This window comes from Mycteria americana, chromosome 1 (genome assembly GCF_035582795.1).
Source record: "Mycteria americana isolate JAX WOST 10 ecotype Jacksonville Zoo and Gardens chromosome 1, USCA_MyAme_1.0, whole genome shotgun sequence".
In the NCBI taxonomy this organism is placed as follows: Eukaryota; Metazoa; Chordata; class Aves; order Ciconiiformes; family Ciconiidae; genus Mycteria; species Mycteria americana.
This window is the reverse complement of record NC_134365.1, coordinates 222,981,345-223,008,991: the sequence shown is the minus strand read 5'-3', so window position 1 is coordinate 223,008,991 and position 27,647 is coordinate 222,981,345. Positions and strand designations below refer to the sequence as shown.

Genomic DNA, 27,647 nt, shown 5'->3' with positions numbered 1-27,647 from the left:
TAAAACATCAGTGTGTTATCAACATTATTCTCGTACTAAATCCAAAACACAGCACTATATCAGCTACTGGAAAGAAAATTAACTCTATCCCAACTGAATCCAGGACACCATGGTAATGTAACACTGAGTATTCTTATCCTTGAAAACCTCCAATCCTTGAATCTTGTTGACTCTTTTGTTTAATTATGTCTTGCAATTATAAAATCTACAGTCTAATTTTATGTGTAACCGTGGGTTTTATCTTTAGAACAGTAGGATTCAGATTAATCTGGGATACAGTTACTAGCATTCATAAATCATAAAACCACAAAAAGAGTACTGTGAATCAGTCTGTCATCTTGTAAAACACATGCCATAAACCTTCCCTGAATTATCTTTTCCTTGACTTACTAACATACATTTGGAAAAACACAAACCAAAACAAAACAAAACAAAGCAAAACCACACACAAACACATTTTGATTCAGGAGTTACCAATGACCAGAAATTCACAACATCATTAGTTAAGTTGTTCATATTGGTAATTACTTGGGCTGTTAAAAGTTTGTATCCTGCTTTTGAGCTGAATTGGTCTGTTTTATAAGATTCCATCCAGGAGAGTTTTGCATTCTGTTACAATCAAGCTAACAGACCTGTAATTGTTCAAAATACTTTTTAAGAAATCTGTTCCTAAATACAGGTACTGCATTAGATATTTACCAAATATTTCACCTCTAATGTGGTAGAATTGGTTAAAAATTGCCTCCATTATCAATTGCTGCAGTTATGTATGCCCATTCTTTCCATTCTGGGATGCAGAGGCAATGTAAGAACCAAATTAAAATTAAATTCTAATTGTTTCCATCTGAGAAATGAGCATTTCAATATCATTATTACTACTAGCACCTGTGCTTTTGACACCATGTGTCTCAGGTGCAGAAATCAGCCTCTTTTCCATTTCTATAGATTCTAAGTTTATCTCTATTATCTTTTTCAAGTAGTTATTCATCCAGGGAAGTCTGGTGCCTTAGCCAATGAAAGCATGATATTGGGCCTCAGTTCAACAACAACAACAAAACAAACAAACAAAAATGGTTCAAATTTTATACTGTTAAAAAATGGAATGGGATTCAGAGTGCTGAAGTACTGTAACACTGCATTAGAGAGCACTGTAGCTTCAAAGGGAATGCCAAGAGACACCTTAGCCAATGTGCTAGAATCCACCACCAACAATGTGAAAACTTGCAATGTTTGAGAGGGCAGTATTGGCTGTAAGATGGCTGTTGGTAAGTGCTGTGGTGATATTTCAGTGATTCTGTATGTGAGATGAGGAGGAAGCTGGAAATCAAGAACACATCATGTAGATAATTGGGATAATGGGATTTATGTGGGATGGTCTTGTCTATTATCTGTCCCAAGTAGCAACAGACAGCTTGTCTGTGATTTCTGAGCACTCTTCATGCACAAGTAGCAGTTCAAGCTAGTATTACCAACTTGCACTGCTGCAGGGTGAAATGCAAATGCTGCATACCTTTGGGGTTTCAGATCAATCCAGATTGTTTATATCCCCTACTTTACATTGGGCCATCAGTTCAGGAAAACCATTTCTATTTTGTTTGGTCAGTTGTCAGGGTCCAATACTCTCTGACCAGGTTCTTTTAGAAATTCCACACAAGGAGGGTTTAATGTTTGGTAGCAGATTTACTTATTTGAAGATACTTGGCCTTACATGGGATTTGATTTAGCAGAGGATTACAGCGGTATACTGAAATCACAACACAAGCGTAATATAGCAATTGCAATATACAGTTGAATCTCAATGCAAATGTGATTCCCATTATGAGTCTTTATATGCTCACTGTCACGATGCTGGGCATCTCCAGTTGCCGGGGAAGGGGTACATGGGTTGAAGCCAACTCAAGCCCATTGCTCTCTTCAAAGTTCATTTTGTTGGTTGCTTAGTTGTTATATTCGATGTTGGGCTAAGCCATGTATATACTTAGCCCATGCTGGTCTGGCTAGCTCAGGAAGACATTCACACCTATTTGATTAACTCACAGAAGCCCATTTATACAAGCAGTTGATTCACTCAACTGATACCGCCTTTATCTAAAACAAAGGCCACCCTCCAGTCCCCTTTGTGTTAAGTTCATCTTGCTTTGCAATAATTGCGGTCACTCCCTATATTCTTCCCTGAGCTTCAGGATTACATCACCTGTGGTCATCTCCTCTGAGCCTTCTTGCATTGTAGGGATTTGTTGATCAGTCCTATCAGTTGACCCATATTCAGTTTTGTTCTCAATATTCAGTTACCACAGTAAAGCAAAAAGAAGGCTGACCAAGTAGCTAACCACATAAACATAGAGCAAGAGTTCCTCTTAGACTGCTGAGTAATAGTTACAAGAAATACAAGTTAAACAAGGGGGGGGGAAATCCTGTCTTCTCTCATCTCCAGTATACCTTTGTAGCTCTTCTGTGATGTCTCATTTACAACATATTCTTTGACATGCCGGACAACTTTGTAGCCCTGCATTATGGTTGGCAAGTACATATTCCACACTCCAAGTACTGCATCAGCTCTGAAGAGTTGTACTGTTTATCCTCTAGAAATAATGTTCTCCAGCTATAATATCCTCAATGTCCATCTTCCACTCACTGCAAAAAGTATCAACAGCATTTTTAAAGGACGGTTGGGGTGGCTGTTATCTCTACTATTTAAAGTCCATAATGAGTTTCAGTAGTTCCTTTTTTTTTTCCACTCACAGTTTTCCTGGAGGAATTATTTCTATCTTGGCATTACCAACTTCTTTTCAGGCAGCATAACACATCTTTAAACATTCTTTTTACATTTACATTATTCAGTGTAACAAGTGTTAAGATATATACATGTGTGTCAAAGACTATGACCACCACTGTGCACTGGGTTTAATGTGGCCAGGCATTGGCAGCAGTGGAGCTGCAGGGGTGGCCTTTGTGAGAAGAGGCCGGGGTTGCCCTGTGCCAGACACAGCTGGTTCCAGCTGGTCCCAGCCGGTTGCAGCCAGCTCCAAAACGAACCTACTGCTGCCCAAAACTGAGCCCATCAGCAACACTAGTGGCACCTCTCTAATGACATATTTAAGAAAGGGTAAAAAATGCTGGGCAGCAACTGCAGGAGAGAGGTGTGAGAAAAAAAATGTGAGAGAAGCAGCCCTACAGATACCAAGGTGAGAGAAAAAGGAGGGAGAAGAGGTGCTCCAGGTGTCGGAGCAGAGATTCCTCCACAGCCTGTGCAGAAGACCATGGTGATGCAGGTTGTCCCCCTGCAGCCCACAGGACATGTTGGAGCAGATAGCCACCCTGCAGCCTGTGGAGGATCCTGTGCCACAGCAGTGGATATTCCTTGAAGGAAGCTGCAGCCCATGGAGAGGAGTCCCTGCAGGAGCAGGTTTTCTGGCAGGAACTGTGGCATGCAGGGGACCCATGCTGGAGCAGTCTTTTGCTGAAAGACTGTACCCTGTGGAAAGGTCCCATGCTGGAGCAGTTCTTGAAGAACTGCAGCCCCTGGGAGGGACCCCACGCTGGTGCAGGGGAACAGCATGAGGAGGAAGGAGCATCAGAGATGAAGTGTCACAACCCCCATTGCCCGTCCCCCTGTGCCACTGGGGTGGGGTGAAGGTAGAAGTGTCAGAAGTGGGGAACTGAAGTTGAGTCTGGGAAGAAGGGGGGCTGGAGGGAAGGTGGTTTCAGTTTTGTCTTTGTTTCTCATCATCCTACTCTATTTTTAATCGGCAGTAAATTAAATTAATCTTCCCCAAGTCAAGTCTGGTTTGCCCATGACAGTAGCTGGTAAGCGATCTCCCTGTTTTTATCTCAGCCTACAAGCTTTGTCATCTTATTTTCCCCCCCTGTCCTGTTGAGGGGGAATGAGAGAGTGGCTTGGTGGGCATCTGGCAGCCAGCCAAGGTTAACCCACAACACCAGTGTTTCATCAGCTATCCATGGCCTGTTTAGATACAATTGTAACACAGAAAACATTGATCCAGTGACAAGGCACTTGTTTTTAAATCAGTTGTATTTTGGGGACCAGACTACTCAACTACATTGAATTTCAAAGCAGACTATAATGGAACATGATGACAAATGATGAATGAAGCAAGGTGAAATGGTGGTCGCTGACTTCTTATGGTGAGGGCCCAAAAGCAGTCAACTACAATCAGGGTAGGCTTCTGCTTGAAGGCTGTTTGTTCCCTGACAGAGAACAAGAGATTAGTTCAAATTATTACACACTCAATAATACACCATGACATTTTTGTTAAAAAGTAGTGCATCTATCTAAACATGTTAAACATATTAAGATGTCTCAGAGGGGAAAGTTGTCAGAAAGAATATTTGAAGGTCAGTGTTGCGTCAATATTTTTGGTGATTTAAAAGTAAATAAGTCATTGCTGATGAAGTTTGCAGATGATACTAAGACTGGCTGAAAGAAAAACATGTAAGTAAAAAACAATGAACTAGTAAACTGGATCCTCTCAAACAAGGTTGCTCTTAACAGAGTCACATGCAAAGCATTTCCATGATTATGGGACTGTCCAGAAAAAAATGGGCTTAAATAGTTTATACTGGTAGAATGCAAGCAAGTTAAAACTCAGTACTGGAGCAAAAAGAGCTAAAGCTACCTTTGGATGCATGAAGAGGGAAGAAATGAGTGGAATCCTACCTGAAAGAATGCACCCACAAGTGGTGAGGGAGCTGGATGACATCACTGTGAGACCACTGTCAATTACCTTTGAAAGGTCCTGGTGACTGGGCAAGGTTCCTGAGGACTGGAAGACAGCAAATTTCACTCCTATCTTCAAGAAAGGCAAAAAGAAAGATCCAGGGAACTACAGGCCGGTCAGCCTCACCTCAGTCCCTAGGAAGGTGATAGAGCAAATCTTCCTGAAAACCATTTCCACACACAAGAAGGCAAGAAGGTGACCAGGAGTAGTCAGCAAAGATTTATGAAGAGAAAATCATGCTTAACTAACCTGATAGCCTTCTACAATGAGATGACTTGGTGTTGGAGGGAAGAGCAGTGGATGTTGTTTGCCTCAGCTTTAGTAAGGCTCTAGTTGTCCCTGCTTTGAGCAGGGGAGGTGGACTAAATCTCTAGGTGTCCCTTCCAACTTCAATTATTCTGTGATTCAGTCCCTCTTATGAAGACCATATATATTCTGGTTTGGAGGTACCCAATCCCAGTTTGTGAAACAAATCTTAGAAAAACCAAGGACTATTATGAACTTCCTCATTTTTCAGCATTATTTCCTTCACTTCTCTATTTCCTGTTTTTTCCTTCACTTCTTCATTTATTATGGAGAATAATTATATGGACATAACCCACTTTTTCCACTGTTCCTTAAGGTATCCCACCTCATTGACAATGTCAAATTGAAACACAGGATTCTGTTAAAACATACAAAAAGACTTTCAATTGAAAATTTAACATTTCAAAGATTATGATCCTTTTCTCTTCTGTGATACTCTCTTTGATGAACATGAACATGGAAAGATCCTATCTATGATTGATGATGGAAGTCTTTGGCAGCCACTAAATTGCCTTCAGGTCACAGGCACACAAGGCAGATGAGGTACAATTTCCAGTTTATAGCATTTATAATTGCCTTCCTTACAAAATCTAAACACTTTCCAGACATTCATTAGGCAATACTATAAAACGTCTCTGATGTGCTCTACTGACAGTGTCCATGAGGTGGGGGATGCAGTGAGGAAAGGTGGAAAAAATGGGGCATGTCTATATAATTCTCTGTCTATAATAAATTGAGGTGAGGCTGACTGATCTTCCTTTTTGCCCTTCTTGAAGATAGGAGTGATATTTTCTGTCTTCCAGTCCCCAGGAACGTCCCTCAGTCACCATGACCTTTCAAAGGTAATCGAGAGTGGTCTCGCAATGATGTCATCCAGCTCCCTCACCACTTGTGGGTGCATTCTTTCAGGTCCTGTGAACTTGTGTAAGCCCAGTCTGCTAAAAGTGGTCCCTAACTTGACCCTCCTCCACTGAGGGTAAGTCTTCCTTGCTCCAGAGTTTTCCTTCGGTCTTAGGGGCCTGGGATTCCTGAAGGCTGCTTTTCTGTGTCCCTTGTCACCAGGGTGCTTTCCCCATTTAGCAGTGGGCCTGCATTTTCCTTAGTCTTCCTGTTGCTGCTGATATACCTGCAGAAGCCTCTCTTGTTGCACTTCACATCTCTTGCCAGATTTGACTCCAGGTGGGCTTTGGTTTTCCCTACCCCATATCTGCTTGCTTGGATAACATCTCTATTCCTCCTAGGTTACCTGTCCCTTCTTCCATCTCACAGTGCCTCACAGTGGCCTGAGTTATTTTTAGATATTTAAGAATCATTAAGTTGACTCATAAATGAAACTTGCTCTCTTCCTTCTGCTAGGTCAGTTATGGCCCTTAAGGGTTATGTAAAGCAGAATCAACTAAGTGGTTGTTTATAGCTTGATTCTGCTATTGGAGGAGCTATGCAGCTGTGATTTAACCTGGAGGTCTGAGTAACTTTTTAAAGTGTGTGGTAGGCTTATATGTGCATTTTTAACCTATGGGAAGTTTCTGGATTGTGACTTGGATTAGAGCATTTGATGTTACCTAATGGTAACATCTTTGTCAAGTTATGTGCATCATAGCAGCTTAAACTGCAAGTTAATGATTTTTTTCGGGTTTTTAAATAATTTAAACGCGATAAGTTTAGCACACATACTGGTCTGTATCTGGGACTCATAAGCAATGCTACAACACAAATAACCGATATTCCTAAGATTAAGATTGTGTAATACATAAACTTCCACTAGATGGAGCTGTATGACACCAGTTCGTGCCTTCCTTCGGGGGCGGGGGGGGGCAGAGGGAATGTCTGTCTGTTTGTGTCATCCTCTCCAGTTTAAGAACGACAGCTTCCCGTGTCTGTTTGTGCCAGGTATATTTAGTGCAATTCGGCTCTTATATATGCATGCAGCATGTTTAGCACGGACTGTTTGGTCAGTGTGCACATTGTTGCCAAATTGCCTGCTGGCACGTACAGGAGTGTAGTGTATTTGTGGGATATCTTGTTGCATCCCAGTGTGCATCGGTTGTGGATGATAAACTTGTCAAAGGCAAAAAGAAGGTCAGATCATCTGCATTTTTCTTTTTTCCTGGAGGAATCATTAGATCTTACTTCAGATCTTACTTCAACCCCTCTGTAACAGACCAGAGCTTGAACCCGAGTTCTTTGGGGAGAACTCAGGTATAGATGGGTGATTCCTGGACAGTCCCATCGCCCCTGCAGACTCCTCCCAGTTCCTTGCTGCTAGGCAGAAGAGTCCAATGGCATCGACAGCATGTGGGTGAGACTTGACTCTGCTGATCTCAGAGCCTTTCCTTCCTGAGCAAACATTTTCCATTCTGAAATAATCACCTCACTATATATAGAAAGCTCCTCCAAAGCAAAAGCTATGTTCTTTGGGAAGGGATATTCCTCAAATTGTTTTCTTCCTGTTACAAAACACCAGCAGGCCCTTTGCCATCAGGCTTGTATCTGTTTGTGAACACTGTTGATCAAAGGCACATGTTCACCTCACACGAAAATAATCTGGATTCCCCATGCAGCTCCTGTGCTCCCCACCCCCACCCCATGGATTCTGAGACTATGTCTGTAATCACAATCCACAGTATTTCGGAAACCACCTCCCCATCTCACTTCCTCCCAGCTGATTTTCGGGGGAACAGAAGGAGACTTGTTTGCTACCAGGGAGGAAGTCCAGGCCTTAGTGAGCAGCTTTCTAAGAGGCACCTATGAGAATGGTGCGCTTTAGTCAGTGTATGCTTGCAGAGGCCACTGCCAAATGAGGTCACCCTGCTGCAGAAATGTGGATGAAGAGATTCCAGAAGAGGAGGATGGAAGAAGCCAGGACAGGAAGTAGAGCAGTCAGTAGCACAGGGCTCAGCTCAGTCGACTCCCTTCTCTGGAAATGTTGATTTCAGTTTTGTCTTGGATCACAGACTAAAACATATTAGATGGTTTCCTTCTCATCATTCTCTCATTCCCTTTTCTCATACTAAAAATCATTCCTTGGTTTGAGACAGTTCAGCCATCTCTTTGGGAAGAGTTTAATGGGGCAAGCAGCACACAGATTCAGAGGGCAGTTCAGACACTAGGACTGGGTGATACTGTCTGTGACTTTTGGGAATCACAAAGCTGACAGAACCTCAGGGAGAGACTCCTCTTTCAAACCCTATAACTTTCGCTGAGCTAGCACATCTCTTGAGAAAGATCATAGATTCACAGACTACCAGGTTGGACAGAACCTCAAGGATCATCTGGTCCAACCTTTCTTGGCAAAAGCATGGTCTAGACAAGATGGCCCAGCACCCTGTCCAGCTGAAGATGGACAACCTTGACTGCTAGGAATCTGTTACACCTTTTTCTTAGTTATTCTAGTGATTACTTCCTCTTTCCATTGAACTGTTGCTCTTTACTTTTAGTTTGTATAACTGCAGTTCCACCCCATTGCTTCTGTTCTGCCTTCATTTGCTAGATTGAAACATTATACACAATTAAAAATTTTCTTTCTTACAGATCCTTAGAAATCACCTATTTTTTAAATTTTTCTGAAGCTGTCCATGTGGAAACTTGTTCTATGGATCTTGACTCATTCTTGTCACTCTTCTCTGACCCCTTTGAGTTTTCTACAGTCTTTATAATTACTGAACATTAAATTTACATCACTAAAGCTGCAGTACTATGATTTCCCTATTGTTCTGTGTGCTTCTGTTTAGTCAGTTCATACTTCCTTGCAGATTATTAGTCAAGATGCTAAAGAACATTGATAGAAATATTAAAATTATTATTATTCCTTGGTAGGAAGATTATCCGCTTGGCAGGAATAATAAGCTATACAGATAGAGACTGAGAAACAACAGTCTATACAGTAGTTCTCCGTGTTTAGTTTATAGTGGCCTGTAGGTTGAATATGAATCAGCTGAGGGCATGTTGCAAAAACAAAATAACATCATATGAGATGGTATAAACAGGAATATGACTTGCAGGATGCATGAAGTAACATTTCTGGCTCTGCTTTGCTATGATAAGGCCCTTAGCCACAGTACTGTGTCCAGTCTTAGTCAGTGCACTTCAGAGAATGTAGACAAATCTAAGAATGTCCAGAGGAGATGATTAGAGGTTGAGAAAATACAAGACGGAAAGATTAAATGCTCTGAGGCAGTTTAGCTTAAAGAAGAGTGAGAAGATATGATAACCACCTTGATTTGTAAAAGACAGTTGCAAAGAGAACAATCTATTTCCAGTGTTCATGACAGTACAAGAAATAATGGGTTTAAATAATAGCAAAGAAAATTTAGCACTGAATAGATTGACTGGCAGGTTTATGAATTCTTCATTATGGGAGGACTTTAAGAACTAGTTAGGTGCTCATATGATGAGCATGACAGGAGCTTCTGGGTGCAAGTGAACCCTCTTTGAGGTATGGGAATGAAGCAGCTGACAGCCCTAGATTTTTTTTCTGTTTAAAATCTGCCTATGCTATGCTGTTTAGAAAGTACTGGCAAAGAATATAACTTTCATCTCACTTGTAGCCTTATCCTTCCATGCTCTTTGTTGTATCTCCCTACTTATCTTCACTTTTGATTATTTTGTCTTCCGGGCATGAATTGTCTTATTGCTGCACTTGAAGTCTTAACCTTTAGATGCTGCTATAACTTAAAATAATACCAAATGAGCTGTTTGAGAAGTCCCAAGCTGAATTACAAGAGAGCTTCTAGTTGGGAATGCAAGAAACTGGCAAAATTAAGAAGAAGTCAAGGGCTGGGACAGATGACACAATGAGCAGTGGGACTCCCAGCCTGCTAGATGCGTGTTATAATGTAAGTTCAAGACAAGGAGGTAGCAAGGAGCAACATTTTAAGCCCAACTATTTCACAGGTTTTACTGTGCTAGAGAATTTCTCTAAAAAAGGAAGCAAGGTTGACAATCAAGTGTTCAGGGCATTTAGGACTGTTCTAGATAGCGCCCTGGAAAATAGACTGTGGGAGTCCTTACCAGGCTACCGTGAGAAAGATGGGAAGCAAGGGGAGGTGATTGCTGGGCATCCTTACTTCAAGCATGATGTAGCATAAGTGTGATGTTAAGACCACTGCTCAGTCCAGCTGCTTCCAACACTGCCAGAGCTACACCAAATTTCCAAGATTGTAAACATTCTCATAAACAAATTAACAGAAGCCATGAACTTTACCTGGTCTACCTTAAAACCATCGATCACATGCGGCCCAGGGAGAGGACCTTACATTCAGGGCTCCAGGCTGCTCATGAACAAACCCTATAGCATAGAAATATGCCTGTTGTAAGAACTTTATGTGACAGGAGCTCTGCATCCATCTAGACAAGCAGGAGATTTAGAAGAACGCTTCCACTGTAAGGTTCACAGCTATCTACTCAGGCCATATACAGCAGCAGTGCACTAGCAGCATTTCCTTTTGACCAGGCTGTGAATATAGAGCTGCAAAGCTGAGGTACCAGCTCCATTTGCTAGGTGAAATGATCTTGCAACTCTTTCTCTATATTTCATGGATTTCAAGGGCATTCCAAATGGCAGAGGCAAACTTGGGATCTCACCCAAAAAAACTTACTACTGTCTTCGGGAGATCTGTCCCCTGACTTCCCTCCCTCCCTCCCCCCACCCAGCCCTGCCCAGCCCCGGCCATGTACGTTCCTAGCAGGTGCCTGCCTTGTTTTATTTTTACCTCCATTCTGAATGCAGGAAGCCTTTGCTTGCTGTGAACATCCGGGAATCAGAGCCTAAGCACATCCTAGAAGGATTTCCTGTTTGGGACTTTTGAGCCAGACTCCAGCCTGCAAGAGGGGAAGCCTCTGAGAAACTTAGTCCTGCTGGGCTACCTGCCAGATTGCTCCTATCCAGTTCAGGAGCAAGATGCCATCTAGAAGGAAGGTGCTAAACTGCCAGACCATTTCCCACCTGCTAGGGATGAGGGTGGGAACATGCAAAGTCCAGTCTGGGTGGGGATGTGCATGACTCCAGGATCAGGGTCATTGTGGTGGCAGAATACCAACATGCGAGAGAGCACAACATCCCATTACATTGCAGTATTTGCCTGTAGATCTAGGGAAACACAAAGCATGCAGAGAGCATGTTTTCTGTGCTGCCTCCCAGCTATGCTTTGGTCACTACTGACTCCAGTTTGCCATGTTTCACCAGCTCCTATGTGATTTCAATTTCCGCAGTTCACCAAAGCACTGATTAATCCAAAGAACTCAATCATCTTAAAATTTTGTGCCTTTTTCCATACTCTGGTCTCCATATCATTAATAATTCTATCAAAAGGCATGACACAGCTGGGAGCCTTGCAGTCCTGTCCCAACCTTTACTACTACCAGTAACCTTCTGCCCTGAATAGTTCAATAGCATATTTCTGCTCTTGTTTCTGTGTCTTAGTTGTTCTTACAAGGCATAGCTTGACTTACATTTTTCTACCAGTCCACATACAGCTTCAAAGATACTTGCAAGTCAGAAAGACTGTCCAAGATCTCTCTGAACGTCCAAGCACATGATATGGATCTGTTCTCCCCTCTCTTGCCAAGGGGCTCCAAGAATATATAGTAAATTAGAATTTACTAGGAGACCAAAAGAAATCCACTAATTTCCATCTCTAAGTAGGGGCAGCACTTGAGTACAAATTGCAAGTCTGAGAGGAGGGTTGTTTAATGATCTGGGGTGATGCCATGGGGCTGAAGAATAACAAACATCCCAGATACTGAAGAAAGGAGCACTGAAGTGAATGACCTAGGAAAATGCAGATTGCTTGCAGTAGTACAAAGGATTCAAAGTAGGTTTTAAAGGGAAATGATAATTTGAAAACATGACAATAAATGGCAGATGTGATCAAATGCAGTAAGTTTGCCAAATCATGCCAGACTAGCACATTACACAACTTTCTTTATAAGTGATTTTTTTTTGAGGTCAGGAAAAAAGATTCATAAGACTATCTGAACTGCAGTGCTACAGTAACACATGAGAAATTATTTATTCAAATAGAGAAGACAGAAATGAATACTAACACTGTAAGATGAGCAAGACTGGCAAAAAAAAAAAAAAAATATTACCAGTAAATCAGAAGTTTTATGCTTGAGGAAATGCACAGTCTTTTCAAGGATCAGTTTTGGAGCTAATCTATTTAATTTTTTTCAGTAAAGATCTCAGAAAAAAAAGTATACTGATAAGGTTGATCAGTGACACAAAGTAAAGAGGCATTGTGAGTATAGAGAGTGACCAGAACATCATAATAGCAAAAAGCTATTATTAAGGAATAGCATAACAGAAATTGAATGAAATTCATAGGTTCATAGACAGCCCTTCATGGTTAAAATGGGTGTCCAGAGATACCTAGTCCAACCTCTCATTTGAAGACAGACTGTCAACAATACTAGGTCAGATCAGCCTTGAAAACTTGCTAGGGGCCAAGATTCACAGCCTCTGTGAGTAGCTTTTTCCAGTGCTACACTACTCTCCTGGTGAAAAAAAATTTCCCTAATGTTCACTCTGAATCTCCCAAACTGTAATTGTGGCCATTGTTATTGTTCTATTGTCTGCTACTACATAGTAGCCTTTGGTTCCATCATCTTTTTAACCTATCCTTCAAGTAGCAGTAGGATGCCATTAAAAAGCCCCTTAGCCTACTCATCACCATACTGAGCAAGCCCAGCCTCTCAGTTTCTCTTTATAAATCAGTCATGTGTGCCAGGCCTCTACCTATCTCCTACAGTTTTTCCATATCCCTCATGAACAGGGGGAGCCAAAAATGTACATAGGATTCCAGGTGTGGCTTCACCACCTCTCAAGTCGAGGGGGATAATTATTTCTCTTGAGCTGCTGCTCACCCTTCTAATGTAGTGCAGTAAGTTGTTTGCCTTATTTGCAATGAGAGCATACTATTGACTCTTAATTCAGTGTCCACTCCTACCTCCACGTTCTTTTCAGCACAACTGTAACTCAGCCAGTTGGTTCCCAACCTGTACCAATTAGGAGGTTATTCTGCCTCAGGTGCAGAACTTTGTACTTCTCCTTTTTGAACTTCATGAGGTTTCTGCTGATCCAATTCTTTGAGTCTCTAGACATCTCGCTGGACCTAAGTTCTGCCATGCAACATAACAGCCACCCCTCCTAGTGTCATCTGCAAACTTTCCCTGTGTCATCATAGAACATTAATGAAGATACTGAACAGTATTGGCTCCCAAATCAATGCTTGGTGTACTTTGTTGGCTGCCAGGCACCAACCCCATATTGAGTCATCAATCACTACCCTTTAAGCCCAGAGGTGTAGTCAGTTTTCAGCCCACCTAATGCTCCATTCATTGAGCCCATACTTCCTCAGGTTATAAATGAAAATTCTGTGGGAGCCACTGTCAAGGCTGTCAAGGCACCTTGCATCCACCGCTTTCCCTTCATATAGCCAGTCATTTTGTCAGAGAAGTTAATCAGGCTGGTCAAGCACAATTTGTGCTTGCTAAATCTATGCTGACTGTTCCTGATTGCCTCCTTGTTCTCCATATATTCAGAAATGGATTCTGAGAGAATATGGTCCATTAATTTTCTGGGTACAGAGATGACCCTGAGAAACTGATGGTTCTCTTGAATTCCTCCTTGCCTTTCTTAAAGGTGAGTGTAATATTAGAATCATAGAATGGTTTGGGCTGCAAGGGACCTTTAAAGGTCATCTAGCCCATCCTCCCCTGCAACGATCAGGGACATCTTCAACTAGGTCAGGTTGCTCAGAGCCCCATTCAACCTGACCTTGAATGTGTCCAGGGATGGGGCATCTACCACCTCTCTGGGCAACCTGTTCCAGTGTTTCACCACCCTCAATGTAAAACATCTCTTCCTTATATCTAGTCTGAATCTATTCTCCTTTAGTTTAAAACCATTACCCCTTGTCCTATCACTACAGGCCCTGCTAAAAAGTCTGTCCCCATCTTTCTTATAAGCCCCCTTTAAGTACTGGAAGGCCGCAATAAGGTTGCCCCAGAGCCTTCTCTTCTCTAGGCTAAACAACCCCAACTCTCTCTCAGCCTGTCCTCATAGAAGGGGTGTTCCAAGCTTCTGATAATATTTGTGGCCCTCCTCTGGACCCACTCCAACAGGTCCATGTCTTTCCTGTGCTGAGGACTCCAGAGCTGGGCACAGTACTGCAGGTGGGGTCTCACCAGAATGGAGTAGAGGGACAGAATTATTTACCTTGACCTGCTGGCCACACTTCTTTTCATGCAGCCCAGGATATGGTTGGCTTTCTGGGCTGCAACTGCACATTGCTGGTTCATGTCCAGTTTTTCATCCACCAGTATCCCCATATCCTTCTCCGCAGGGCTGCTCTCAACCCCTTCATCCCCCAGCCTGTATTGATACCATGGCTTGCCCTGACCCAGTGCAGAACCTTGCACTTGGCCTTGTTGAACCTCATGAGGTTCACGTGGACCCACTTCTCAAGCTTGCCCAGGTCCCTCTGAACGGCATCCTGTCCCTCAGGCGTGTCAACCGCACCACTCAGCTTCGTGTCATCTGCAAATTTGCTGAGGGTGCACTCAATCCCACTGTCTATGTGATTGATGAACATATTAAACTGTACTGGTCCTAATACGGACCCCTGAGGGACACCACTTGTCACTGATCTCCATCCAGATATTTAGCTGTTGACCACTACTCTCTGCATGCATCCATCCAGCCAATTCCTTATCCACTGAATAGTCCATCCATCAAATCCATATCTCTCCAATTTAGAGAGAAGGATGTTGTGGGGGACCATGTCAAAGGCCTTACAGAAGTCCAGATAGATGACGTCAGTAGCTCTTCCCTTGTCTACAAGTAGGTGGATATAGTCACTCCATCATAGAAGGCCACTAGGTTGATCAGACAGGACTTGCCCTTGGGAAAGCCATGTTGGCTGTCTTGAATCACCTCCCTGTCCTCCATGTGCTCTAGCATAGCTTCTAGGAGGATCTGTTCCATGATCTTCCCAGGCACAGATGTGAAGCTGACAGGTTGGTAGTTCCCAGGGTCCTCCTTTCTACCCTTTTTAAAAATGGGTGCAATGTTTCCCTTTTTCCAGTCACCTGAGACTTCACCTGTCTGCCATGACTTTTCAAATATCATGGAGAGTGGCTTGGCAGCTACGTCAGCCAATTCCCTCAGGACTCTGGGATGCATCTTGTCAGGTCCCATAGACTTATGTATGTTCAGGTTCCACAGGTGGTCTCAAACCTGATCTTCTCTTACAGTGGGATGGACTTTGCTTCCCCAGTCCCTGCCTTGAGGTCCATCCACTCAAGAGGTGTGGGAAGAGAGATTGCCAGTGAAGACTGAGGCAAAAATGTTGTTGAGTAGAATCAAGGAATCATAGAATCATAGAATTGTTTAGGTTGGAAAAGACCTTTAAGATCCTTAAGTCCAACTGTAAACCTAACACTACCAAGTCCACCACTAAACCATGTCCCTAAGTGCCACGTCTACATGTCTTTTAAATACCTCCAGGGATGGTGACTCAACCACTTCCCTGGGCAACCTGTTCCAATGCTTGACAACCCTTTCAGTGAAGAAATTTTTCCTGATAACCAATTTAAACCTCCCTTGGCACAACCTGAGGCCATTTCCTCTCATCCTATTGCTATTGGGAGCAATATTTGGGAGAAGAGACCGACCCCCACCTCGCTACAACCTCCTTTCAGGTAGTTGTAGAGAACAATGACTCCCCTCAGCCTCCTTTTTTCCAGGCTAAACAACCCCAGCTCCCTCAGCCGCTCCCCATCAGCCTTGTGCTCTAGACCCTTCACCAGCTTCGTTGCCCTTCTTTGGACACGCTCCAGCACCTCAATGTCTCTCTTGTAGTGAGGGGCCCAAAACTGAACACAGTATTCGAGGTGCGGTCTCACCAGTGCCGAGTACAGGGGGATGATCACTTCCCTACTCCTGCTGGCCACACTATTTCTGATACAAGCCAGGATGCCATTGGCCTTCTTGGCCACCTGGGCACACTGCCAGCTCATATTCAGCCAGCTGTTGACCAGCACCCCCAGGTCCTTTTCTGCCGGGCAGCTTTCCAGCCACTCTTCCCCAAGCCTGTAGCATTGCATGGGGTTGTCGTGACCCAATTGCAGGACCTAGCACTTAGCTTTGTTGAATCTCATACAATTGGCCTTGGCCCTTTGATCCAGCCTGCCCAGATCCCTCTGCAGAGCCTTTCTACCCTCAAGCAGATCAACACTCTTGCCCAGCTTGGTGTCATCTGCAACAGGCTGAGTACCTCAGCCTTTTCCTCATCTGGTGTTACCAGTTTGCCAGTCATGTTCATTGGGGGGAGGGGGTACACTTTCTTTGACCTTCCTTTTCTTGCTGACATACCTATAGAAGCCCTTCTTATTATTCTTTGCATCCCTTTACAAGTTCAGCTCCATCTGCCCCTTGGCCTTCCTGAGCCCATCCCTACACAACCGGGCAAGGTCCCTATACTCTTCCCAGGATATCTGTCCCTGCTTCCACTGCCTGTGCATTTCCTTCTTGCCCTTTAGTTTGACCAGCAGGTCTTTACTTAGCCATGCTGGTCTCTTGCCTTCCTTTCCTGATTCCTTACACATGGGGGTTGACAGCTCGTGCTCTATGGAAAGTGTCATTAAAGATCTGCCAGCTCTATTAGCTTATTTCCAGTCATCAAGGACTTCTCCAAAGGCACAATTTTTTATATATAATGGACAGCAACCTTGTGATCACATCAACAACATCTTTCAGCACCATCAGCCCTACGTATTTGATTAATCTATCAAAAAGTAAAAGTTAATGTGTTTGAACCCATATCAATAAAGACGTTGCCACAAATACCAAGGTATTAGAAACCATGGAGAGTATATGCCTAAATCACATTGTGGACCTTGGTCTTAGCAATGTATTGGAAAATATTTGGCCAGAAGCTAGAAATGACCCTAGTTAGAAACCACAGAAGGGGAAGAATACCTGTGTGTGAGTCACATGTAAGATAGTAAGATGATGCAACTATGAAAAAGCAAATGTCATCCCTAAGTACAGCAAGCAAGACATTTCCAGTAGAGAAAGGAAGCCTTCCCTTAAATGCTTTTCTATAAGGTGCAGATGACATTTCTTCAGAACACAGTGGGAATTCTGATCTGCTGTATTAAAGAGACATTAATTTAAACTAGAAGACATACATATGGAAGAGCAACTAGGATAACAGCAACGGATAGCTGATCATAAGATAAGCATAAGAGCATGAGGTTTGTTTCATTTAGAAGAAGAGAAGCTGAATGATACGCTTACTGCTGTTTCTGAAAATATCTGGGAGGGAATAAGGTAATGTAAGAAAAAACAATTGTAGACAAAAATAAAGAGAAATAGAGGCACGATAGCTAAATCAAGGCTGGAATGTCATTGTTAAAACTGGAACAGACACAAGATCATAAGGACCATCTCACTGGGAGTAAGCTCAAGACTCCCTCTAGCCCAGGCCCAGGCTCCAACAGTGGCTACGAGTGGATGCACAGGAAGGTGTGGAAGAATGGGAGAAGCATACACAATGTTTCACCTAAGTACACCTCCAGACCCAACTCTTTGTGACTCACATGAGTTCATGAGTTGGAGGTGGTTTCCTCTATTCAGGAACCCTCAAAGGATTTCTCTTCTGTGAACTAATCCAGGGACCTCTTGGGCCAATGTAAATTTCGAGCATCCACAGCATTCTATGGCAAGAAGTTGCCCAGGTCCACAGCCTCTCACATGAAGTACCACACCTTCTTTTGTTTGTTTTGATCTTGGCTTCTGTCAGCCTCATTTCATGCCTCTTTTACATTAAAAGGCACAGTGGACAAAATCAGCTCCACAGAGCTTAACAAAACCACTTCCACAGACCACTCATGATTTCATTGTCCTCTTCCCCATTTCCCTTGTTCGTCTCCTTTCCAGAATGGAGACTAAATTGTTCCATGGATTGAAGCTGATCTGGACCTTTATCATCCTCACTCCCCCCTTGTGAACTTTTTTCCTGCCTTCCTGTGACCTTCTGAAGATAGATGTAAGAGGAAATAAACTGAATATATTATAGCTTGGTGAATTTATTATAAGAATTGTAAGATGTGCTGTTCAGGGTCAAAAGGATTTGGTTTCTCCAGGGTACTTTTAGATCAGTAAAAGTAATCCAGAGTTACTTTTTATTTCTAAATCCAGCTCAGCCTATGTGGTATTCAGGAAGAGATGCAGACATGCAAATCTTGAAGGGTTCCTTCTCTATAAAATGAGTGTGGTGGTCCACATTCTAGTGAAAGGTGTCCCTGCCCATGGCAGGGGGGTTGGAACTAGATGATCTTTAAGGTCCCTTCCAACCCAAACCATTTTATGATTCTATGATTTCATTCTCTATTTGAATTGATTATCACTGATGGAAGAACCTAGACATTTTCCTGATGAAGCAGACTGAGCTGTGGCCTTTATAGCACCTGATCTTAGCAATGGACCATCACAGCCAGTAGTCAATGGCAGTTTCTCTACTAAGAAATAAAAGAAGGCCCAGCAGTGATTATTGGTCTGGAGGCTGAGTGGTCCCCAACAGACACACCAATACTGCTGTGACCTGGCCTGTCTGGAGCAGAGGAAACCAGTCTGAGTGGCCAAGCTGAGCCAGGGATCCAGCCACTGGTGGAGAAGCCTAGACAGTCACTCACCAGAGTCTTGGTTTGTCTCTTAGTATAGACTGGTGGGGCCCCAATCACTTGCAGTGCAGGCACTACAGATGAGTACCTTCCAGCCTGGACATTAAAAACCCTGATGTGAGTCAAGGTGTTGGCAGGTTACAGGTACTTGGACTCTGGGCTCTAGGCTTAGGAAGGAACTGTGGTCGAGAGCAGAGAATGGGCTGTGCCTCTGTGATCGTGTCCCCACATGCCCCCAATGTCACCCACAGCCTCCCTCCATCTCCTGCCCAGCCCTCTCCTTGCCCTGTCCAGTCCCACCACTGCCCTGCCTCTTGCTCTTGCCTACCCCTTCCCATTTCTCCAGATTCCCGGCGCCCATTGCTTCCTCCCCATCCCTCTTTACCCCGGCTCCAGCCCTTCCTCCCTCTCCGTGCCGGCCTTCTCCCCGACGCTGCTCACTGCCCCTTCGTGCCCCGCCACGCCGTCCCATCGCCCCGAACCCCTGCCCGGAGCCGCTCCGGGGCCGCGCTCTGCCGGCGCGCTCCGGTGGCGGGGCGGGGATGGGGGTGGTGGGGGGAGCGGGGGGCTGAGGGCGGCGCTGGGTCGGGTTTCAGCAGGAGCCTCCGCGCCGAGCCAGCGCCGACCCGCCGCCTGCCGCCGAGCACTCCGCGGGGCGACCGCGGCACCGGGGCGGCCGCGGCACCGGGAGGCCGGCACACCGAAACACCGGGGCAGCCCCGGCACAGGAGGGCACCGGAGCGCTGGGGGTACCGGAGCGGCTGGGGGTACTGGAGCGGCCAGCGGTACCGAAGCGACCGCGGCACCGGAGCACCGGGGTACCGGAGCGACTGCGGGACGTCTTGGCGGGGCCGGATCCTACGGGATGTGAGCGCCGCCAGCGCGGGACGCACGGTGTAAGTGCCAGCGCCGGGGACCGACCCGCTCCTGCTGCCCTGCCGCCCTCGCCCGGTGCTCCGCACGTCGGCATTGCCGCACGGCGGGCCGGGTCGGGCCGGGCCGGGCCGGGCGGGACCGGGACCAGGACCGGGACCGGGCGCTTTGTTCTGCCTCCGCTGCGCAGACAATGGGGCGGGGGGGGCGGGGGGGCGGGGGGGCGCGTCCGCGGCGGCGCAGCACCACGGATCCGCGGCCGTACCGGCCTCGCCCGCGGCGCGACGGCAGTGGGGCCGGCGCTGGCAGCGGACGAGCGGGACGGTGCGGGCGCGGGACCGCCGCCGCGGGTGCCGCCGCAGGGGCAGACCCGCCGCGGGGCAGGCGCTCAGCGATCGCGGCAGAGGAGCCGCGGAGGCGCCGGGCGGGGGCTGCGGGCCCGAGCGGAGCATGGAACGGGGCTGGCAGAGCTCCGGCACGGAGCCTGCAGTCTGCGGCGCGCCCGGGAGCGCCCGAGGACGTGGCTGTGCACGGGGACAGGGAGCACCAGCAGGCGGTGGGCCCGACGGCTGGGAAGCCGCAAGCGGGGCGGGGAGCCCCAAGAGCCAGGGGGTCCGGGCTGCCCAGGAGCTCTGAGGGAGAGAGAACCCTGACAGCCTGGGGGCACCAGTGGACAGGGAGCAGACAAGTCCCTGCAGCACCTCTGCGATGGGCATACAGTATGGCAGGGGCCAGGTCAGTGCTGAGATGCATGTGGGCTGGGATTGTGGGAACTGGCTAATGCGTGAGGAAATTTTATCAGAGTTTCCTTTGTGAGGGAAGTGTTTTCAGAGACAGGACAGCCTGCAGGAAGCCCTGGTGTGGCACAGAAATGGGATGCACAGGGATGCAGTGGAGCTTGACTGCATCCTCATGAGAGGATGGTCACCACCACTGGCCACTGCTCAGAGCTGATATCAGAGGGAAATAAGGCTGTGTGGCTGGGCTGGGAGTGAGCAATAGGGTGCTGGTCCTGAAGGGCCAGGTGGGAGGTGGTAGGAGGGCCAGGAGGCATGGAGATGACTGTAGGTAGCGGCAGACTAAGTAGAGGTTGAAAGTGAGTTGTTTGTTAGCCTAAGGCTGCACTGCAGGCAAGCCTGGACTGTATCTGGTTCTGAGGGAAGATAATCTGAAACTCTTGAGAGAGAGAGATCTGTGTCAATGTAGAAGGGAAAAGCATATTCCAGGTCAGTGATTGGTGCTCAACGAAGATTAAATGGGCTTCTGAATCCTTCCTCATCTGGACTGGAGTCTCAAAAAACATCATTACATGAGTCATGGCCTCTCATGTGAGACTTTGGGTATGGCATCAGCAGCATCTGCAGCTTTGATGGAGCTTTTGCACAGCAAGCACTCTGACATCTGTTTGCGGCATGCACAGTGGGTGCTGTCTTTCCAGCTTCTCTGCTGGGGCTGGTGTGGGGCTGCTTCCCCTTCCTCATGGCTGACATGAGATGCGAGGTGCCACTGGCAGGCAGGCAGGGATGCATGCAGTGGTCCCTCTGTAATTCCATATATTTTTTTTCTAAATATGACTTATCTGCTAAGTGTAGGCTGGGCTCTCCTGGTGCCCTGGCCTATCATCCCTAGACTTAGAGATGCTTATGTATATTGCAGCTCACTCCATTTTAGCTGCCCTTCCTGTCAACCTCCTTACTATGGCTCTGGACCCCAAGTGCCTCTCTGGACAGATTCTCATGCTAGCAGTTTTCTTCAGAGGATTCTGCTGCCATTTTTTACTAGGGAACTCAGTGCCCAATGGTGGGAGGGACAGAGAGGGAGCAGGGCAGTCTGGCTCACATTACACAGGCTGGGCCTGGACCAGTCAAGCCAGCCCCTAGAGCTGAGCTATATCTGCTAATTGGAAGCAGCTGTTCAGATTTGGTGACTCTGCATCCACTGAGGTCACTGTTGTCCTCCTCTATGACCCAAGCCTGCAAACTTCATAGGAACAGAGGGCTGCTAGTACCATGGATGGCCTTCTGCCCATCTTGGACTGGTACAATCTGGCAACCTGGCAGTTGCATCTCTTACCCAAGAGGTAGCTAGGCTCTGCAGCTACCCACTTGTATCCAGGGAGCATGGAAAGGGAGAAGTTTACACAGATGTTCATCACCAGTTCCCCACCCCAAGGACCCTAATTTCTGTTCCCTGGTTGCCCCAGTGCTCTCAGCTCCTCTTTACACTCCCCAGATAAGCTTTTCAAGTTTCCCTCCCCCCTGCCAGCAGCCCACAAAGCCTTGCTGCACTCCCTTCTGCTTCTCAAGAGCCACATCACTAATCAAACCAGGTGGTTTTTTTCCTCATATCTGTGCCCTGATCTGTGCCAGGCACTACCCAAGACCTTTCAGCTTCATCCTGTCTTCAGCCACTGAGATTGCCCCAGGGAGCCTTGTCCCTCTCCTTGTTTTTCTACTCTCCTTTTTATTTAGTTTTTTCTAACCTCCTGCCAAGGCTTTAAACCCTCTGCCATGACCTGAGCAGCTAGGTCACAGTTAGGATGGTGCAGTTTCATCACAGAAGCAAACTTGGACCCCATTGCCCCAGCACTGCATGTTCTGGATGTTATGCAGTTACCCCTCCAGCTGGAGAAATTTAACTAGCTCCAACAGAGAGAGAGATAGACCTGTCTAGGACCACTGAGTTAGTGCCGATCCCCAGCTAGAAGCCCACAGGGATAAAAGTAACTTCTTTTGACTTCTGCTCCTGAGAGATAATGAGGATTCATACTTGCTAGGTGCAAGAAGAGTGTGTGGATTTACTTGCCATAGACCTCAGACACTGGATACCCACTGAATTAAACAAACACTTCTTTATATGTAGAAAACACTTTTTAATATTTTTCTTTCTGTCACTAACCCAGGATTTCCACAGAGAAAACCAATCTAAACAGCTGACCCGAGGTAGGAAAGAGGACCCAGGAATAATCATCCTACATCCCCTGGAAAGGGTTAACACTGCTGTAGGGTTCTTTAGATCAAGGACTGACATTCTTAGTCCCCAAACTAGGCTATGTCAGCCACCTCCATCCCCCAAGACAGGGAGGTTCCTGCCGTCCTGCGTCTGACATGAGCGGCTCCTGAGTGTGGTTATGGGACCAGCAGCAAATGCTTTCAAGAGAGTCCAAGTGTGAGCTCATGCTGCCGCCATCCCTGCAGACCACTAAGCCTCGTTTACCGGGGGCTGAAAGCAGCACTGGGGGCTGGTGTTCTTCACAAGCCCCTTGACTGCTGAGTTTCTCTGGCTATGCACTGGAAGGGTGGGCAGAGCCCTGGGGGGCTGACAGCCTTTGGGCACTGGGAGCGTGTCCAGCGTGTCCAGTAGTGGTGTTGCTGCAGGGAGCTGCTCCTCCCTGCTCGTCCCTCCCCCACTGCTGCAGTGAAATGAAGCTACGGCAGGGGGAAATGGAGTGAAGAAGCCAGAATGAGCAAGGAGCAGTGAGAAGGAGACAAAGGAGGAGAGTGAGCAGTGGAGGGTGTGGGACCGGGAAGGAGCCAGAGCAGCTGGCAGTTCAGAGGGAGTTGCTGCGTTCCTACTGTACTGCCACCACCCTCCATGGTACCAGCTTGGGGCATCCACAGATCTCTGTGCCAGGCCAAACAATGGGCCCTGGCTGATTTTATCCTGGGCATTCCCAGCTGTGGGAACATCCTTTGCAATACAGCCATTCTGATTTATTGTTCACTGGATGTAAGCCCGCTCCAGTTCTGCTGCTCCCTCCCAGGGACACCAGATTTGCACTTCATGGGTTTTTTGGCACCTATATCCCTGTGGTCCTGAAAGGCATGCTACTGGGGGCGGGGGGCGGGGGGGGGGGGGGGGTTGGGTCTCAACACGGTCACTTGTTGAGCTCTCTCCCAGTTTGAGAACAGCTTTTTTTCGGGGTGGAGAGGTGCTAGGCTGCTGTTTGTCCAAAAATCTTTGTCGTCTTGCAGACAGCCTCTCTCAGCCTGACAGGAAGCATTCATCTGTAAAAGGCACAGGAACACGGTGCTCTAGGGCAGCTGGCTCCAGTGTTGCCAGGAGGGTGGGTGGGTGGGAAGAATGCTTGACTATGTAGAAAATAGCCTATGTGATAGGGTACTAGCTGCTAACCTCTGCACACTGTCAGGTGTGACCTGCTTGGCTGACTTTAGGTGCTGTCCCAGGCCTTCATTCTGGGCACCCTCTGCTCTGACACATTTTCACCTTCACTCCTGTTGAGGGACAGGTGATACAGAGCAATTGGGCAGGAGGTACGTGGCAGGCCTTCCCTCTCCATGTGTTTTTTTCTGTCCTTCCTTTGCTGCTCCCTCTTAACCAGCATCCTCTGGTCTGCATTCCATGCAGGATTAAAGTGCACACTGCAAAGGAGATCAAGCCACCCTCTGCTCTGCAAGTCACTAGCAATGGAGCAGATGAAGGGGTCAGCCATGCTTCTGCTGGAGCTGCTAATTCTTGGGGGCCTGAGAGCAGGGAAGGGCTCTGCCGTCCTGGGCACCCTGGATCTACAAATAGATGAGGAGCAGCCAGCTGGCACCATCATTGGGGACATCAGTGCTGGCCTGCCCCCTGGAACTAGTGCCTACATGTATTTCATCTCAGCACAGGAGGGCAGCGGTGTTACCACTGACTTGGGGATAGATGAGAACACCGGTATCATCAAAACAGCTCGTGTCCTGGACCGAGAGACTCGGGACCGCTACAGCTTCATTGCTGTTACCCCGGAGGGCATCACAGTAGAAGTGAATATCCAAGTGAATGACATCAATGACCATGCTCCAGCCTTTCCTAAGCAACACAGCACCTTCCAGATCCCAGAGCACACACCCATTGGCAGCAGATTTCCCTTGGACCCAGCCTTTGATGCTGACAGTGGCCTACTCAATACGCAAGGCTACGTGATTAAGGGAGAGAATGTGGGGCAGGCCTTCCGCCTGGAAACACGTCGAGGACCCAATGGGGTCCTGTATTTGGACCTGGTGGTCAGCAATGTCTTGGATCGGGAGAACCGTTCATCATACTCACTGCTGTTGGAAGCCTATGACGGTGGCTCTCCTCCTCGGAGTACCCAGATGACGCTGGATGTGTCCATCCAGGACATCAATGACAATGCTCCTAGCTTCAACCAGAGCCGCTATCATACTCTCATCTCAGAGAATTTGAAACCTGGCAGCAGCATCCTGCAGGTCTTTGCCTCTGACGCAGATGAAGGTGACAACGGGGATGTGATTTATGAGATCAACCGGCGGCAGAGCGATCCTGACCAGTACTTCACCATTGACTCCCGGACTGGAGTCATCAAGCTCAACAAGGGTCTGGACTATGAAGTAAGGAAGGTGCATGAGCTGGTGGTGCAGGCAAGGGATAAGGCTGTCCATCCTGAGGTCACCACAGCCTTTGTCACTATTCATGTGCGTGACTACAATGACAACCAGCCCACCATGACTATCATCTTCCTGAGCGAAGATGGCTCCCCTCAGATCTCTGAGGGAGCCCAGCCCGGCCAGTATGTGGCACGCATCTCTGTTTCCGACCCAGACTATGGCGAGTACTCCAATGTCAATGTCACACTGGAGGGAGGTGATGGCAAGTTTGCCCTCACTACCAAGGACAACATCATCTACCTGATCTGTGTGGATCAGCTTCTGGATCGGGAAGAAAGAGACTCCTATGATTTGCGGGTGACAGCTACTGACTCAGGAACACCCCCACTCCGGGCAGAATCAGCCTTTGTGCTGCAAGTGATGGATATCAATGACAACCCTCCACTCTTCGACCAGCAGGAGTACAAACAAAGCATCCCCGAGGTTGTGTACCCAGGCAGCTTCGTCCTGCAGGTGACAGCTCGTGACAAGGACCAGGGTCCTAATGGGGAGGTACGGTACAGTATCGTGCATGGCCGTGACACCCACTCCAGCTGGTTTGCCATTGACCCTGCCACAGGTATTATCACCACCGCTGCCCCACTGGATTATGAGAAGGATCCTCAGCCTCAACTGACTGTGCTGGCCACAGACAGGGGAACCCCTGCTCTCTCTTCTTCAGCTGTGGTGCATGTGTCCCTGCAGGATGTCAATGACAATGAGCCAGTGTTCAGGAGTAATTTCTACAATGTGTCCCTGAAGGAGAACACCCCTGTTGGGACCTGCTTCTTACAGGTAGGTACAACTGTCAGGAGCTGAGCTTCAGGAGGGCAGGCCAGGGCTGTGCAAGGCTTGGGATGGGAGACCTGCCACTGAAGACTGTTTGGTGCAGTTGTCATGGCTTAGATGGGCAACGGTTGCAGCAGGAATGCTAGCGCAGAGATCCCCGTGCTCAGTGTGTGTCAGAAATGGGGCAGAGCACTGTTACACCCTTTCTGCCTGTGAGTACTGGGTGGTATCACTGATCCTATGGGCACACCTTGATGATGTCCTTTGTGCAAAGCATGGTGTTAACCTCAGCTAGGATTGGGGCCCACTGTGCCAGGCCTTGCTTGCACAAGTGTGGAGCTGCCTTGCAGGCCAGGACACTCAAAATGATGCTCAGAAACATCGGTAAGACCTCTGCAAAGCTGCTTGTAGCCAAGCTGCTAACTTCTCTCTCCCCCCAGTGAGGTCATTAGCCTAAGTTCATCAGTGTTTGTAAGGCTGGTTGTGAACATTAGCATTAATTATGCACAATTGGTATTGTTATATTACCTTGGAAACAGCACATGTGGGATTTGAGCTGAGAGACACGTGCTGCATCAGCCTTCATGTAGTGAGAGGTCACAGGTGAGGCCTGGAGAGGTGCTGCCCCTCTGACAGGTTCTGCAGACTCCAAGACGTGCCAGTGATGCCACTTGTATTTTTGTGTATTTTGTGTTCCCTGCATTTGCTGTTTCAATCACAGCTCAGGCCCTGGAGCCCTGGTTGCTGGAGACAGGTGATGCAGCCCATCTGAGCCAGGATGGGGAGATGTGGGGCTTGGGGCTGACAGTGGGGAGCTGGTGCGGTAATGCAGCAAGCCACTGCCAACCAAGGCAGCATCCAGACTGTCTGTCAGGGCAAGCGCCTGTGAAGTTTGGGGCACTTCTTTGCTGGAGTCATGGTGCACTGGAATGTCTGGCTGGGGCCATGAGGGGCTCTGGGGCCAGGTGGTGAGCAGTGCCCATGGGGCCAGGAGGAGGGGGCAAGGGGGAGCAGAAATTCTGGGGCTCATGAAGCAAGGCAGGAGGAGGTCCTGCAACCTGGCCAGGGAAAAGGGCCTCCAGATGGTCCTGGAGGAGGAAGTGGAGCTGGCAAGAAAAACTGGTCTATGGATGTACTGTGCGTGCACTGCTGGGGCATGGGGGTATGAGCGTGTGGGCCACGTAGGGTGTGTGATTGCAGGGGACTGACAGTATGGGATGGGAGTGCTGGAGAGGGGCTTGTGGGGTGGGTGAATGCAGGGGACGGGGGGGTAGGAGTGTGGGGGAGACTGTGGGAGGAAGGAGGAACTGGGTGGGAGCAAGGGCCAGGTGTAGAATAGAGAAGGGACATGGGGCAGGGGCAAGTTTAGGATGGGGCAGATCTGGGGGGAGAGGGGATGGGTCAGGGTGGGATTGTGGGGGAAGTCTGGGCAGAAGAAGTGGCTGGGAGATGAAGAAGATTTGGGTTTGGTCTGTGCAGGGCAACACTCTACACTGTCCCAGGTGGGTGGGGATGGGGACAGGGACAGGACCAGGGCTGGAGACAGAGATGGGGAAGGGGTCAAGGGTGGGGGTGGGTTCAGGGACAGGGGCGGAGTGGAGGAGCCATGTGTCCCTGGGTGAGCATGGAGGCCCCAGGCGTGTGCACGGATGTCTCGGCTGCGGCAGCCCCTGAAGGGAGGCCCCCCTCTCTCTCCTTCTCCGTGCCTTCCTCCTCAGTGCCGCTTGCCGTGTGGGAAGGCGTTCTGGAAATGCAATTGGAGATGGCGGCTGGGCTCCTGACTGCGAGTGCAGGGACAGGCAGGAGGAGAGCAGGACCTGTGGAGGAGCTGAGGCGGTGCAGGGCCATGGGGATGGCACAGAGAAGCTGG

At 47.6% G+C, this 27,647-nt stretch overlaps 1 protein-coding gene across 6 annotated transcripts in view; it reads left to right on the top strand.

Moving 5' to 3' along the window:
* The window catches only part of DCHS1 (dachsous cadherin-related 1), a 91,507-nt gene that overhangs the window by 13,240 nt on the left and 50,620 nt on the right, over positions 1 to 27,647 (top strand). For 2 of the 6 annotated variants that reach the window (XM_075491477.1, XM_075491473.1), the window contains exon 2: positions 23,973 to 25,783. In XM_075491477.1, coding sequence (XP_075347592.1) covers positions 24,032 to 25,783 — 1,752 coding nt within the window. In that variant the 5' untranslated portion in view covers positions 23,973 to 24,031. Of the gene's footprint in view, positions 1 to 19,304; positions 19,628 to 19,897; positions 20,340 to 23,754; positions 23,879 to 23,972; positions 25,784 to 27,647 lie in introns of those variants that run through there. The other 4 variants (XM_075491474.1, XM_075491475.1, XM_075491476.1 and 1 more) reach the window with 4 other exon arrangements.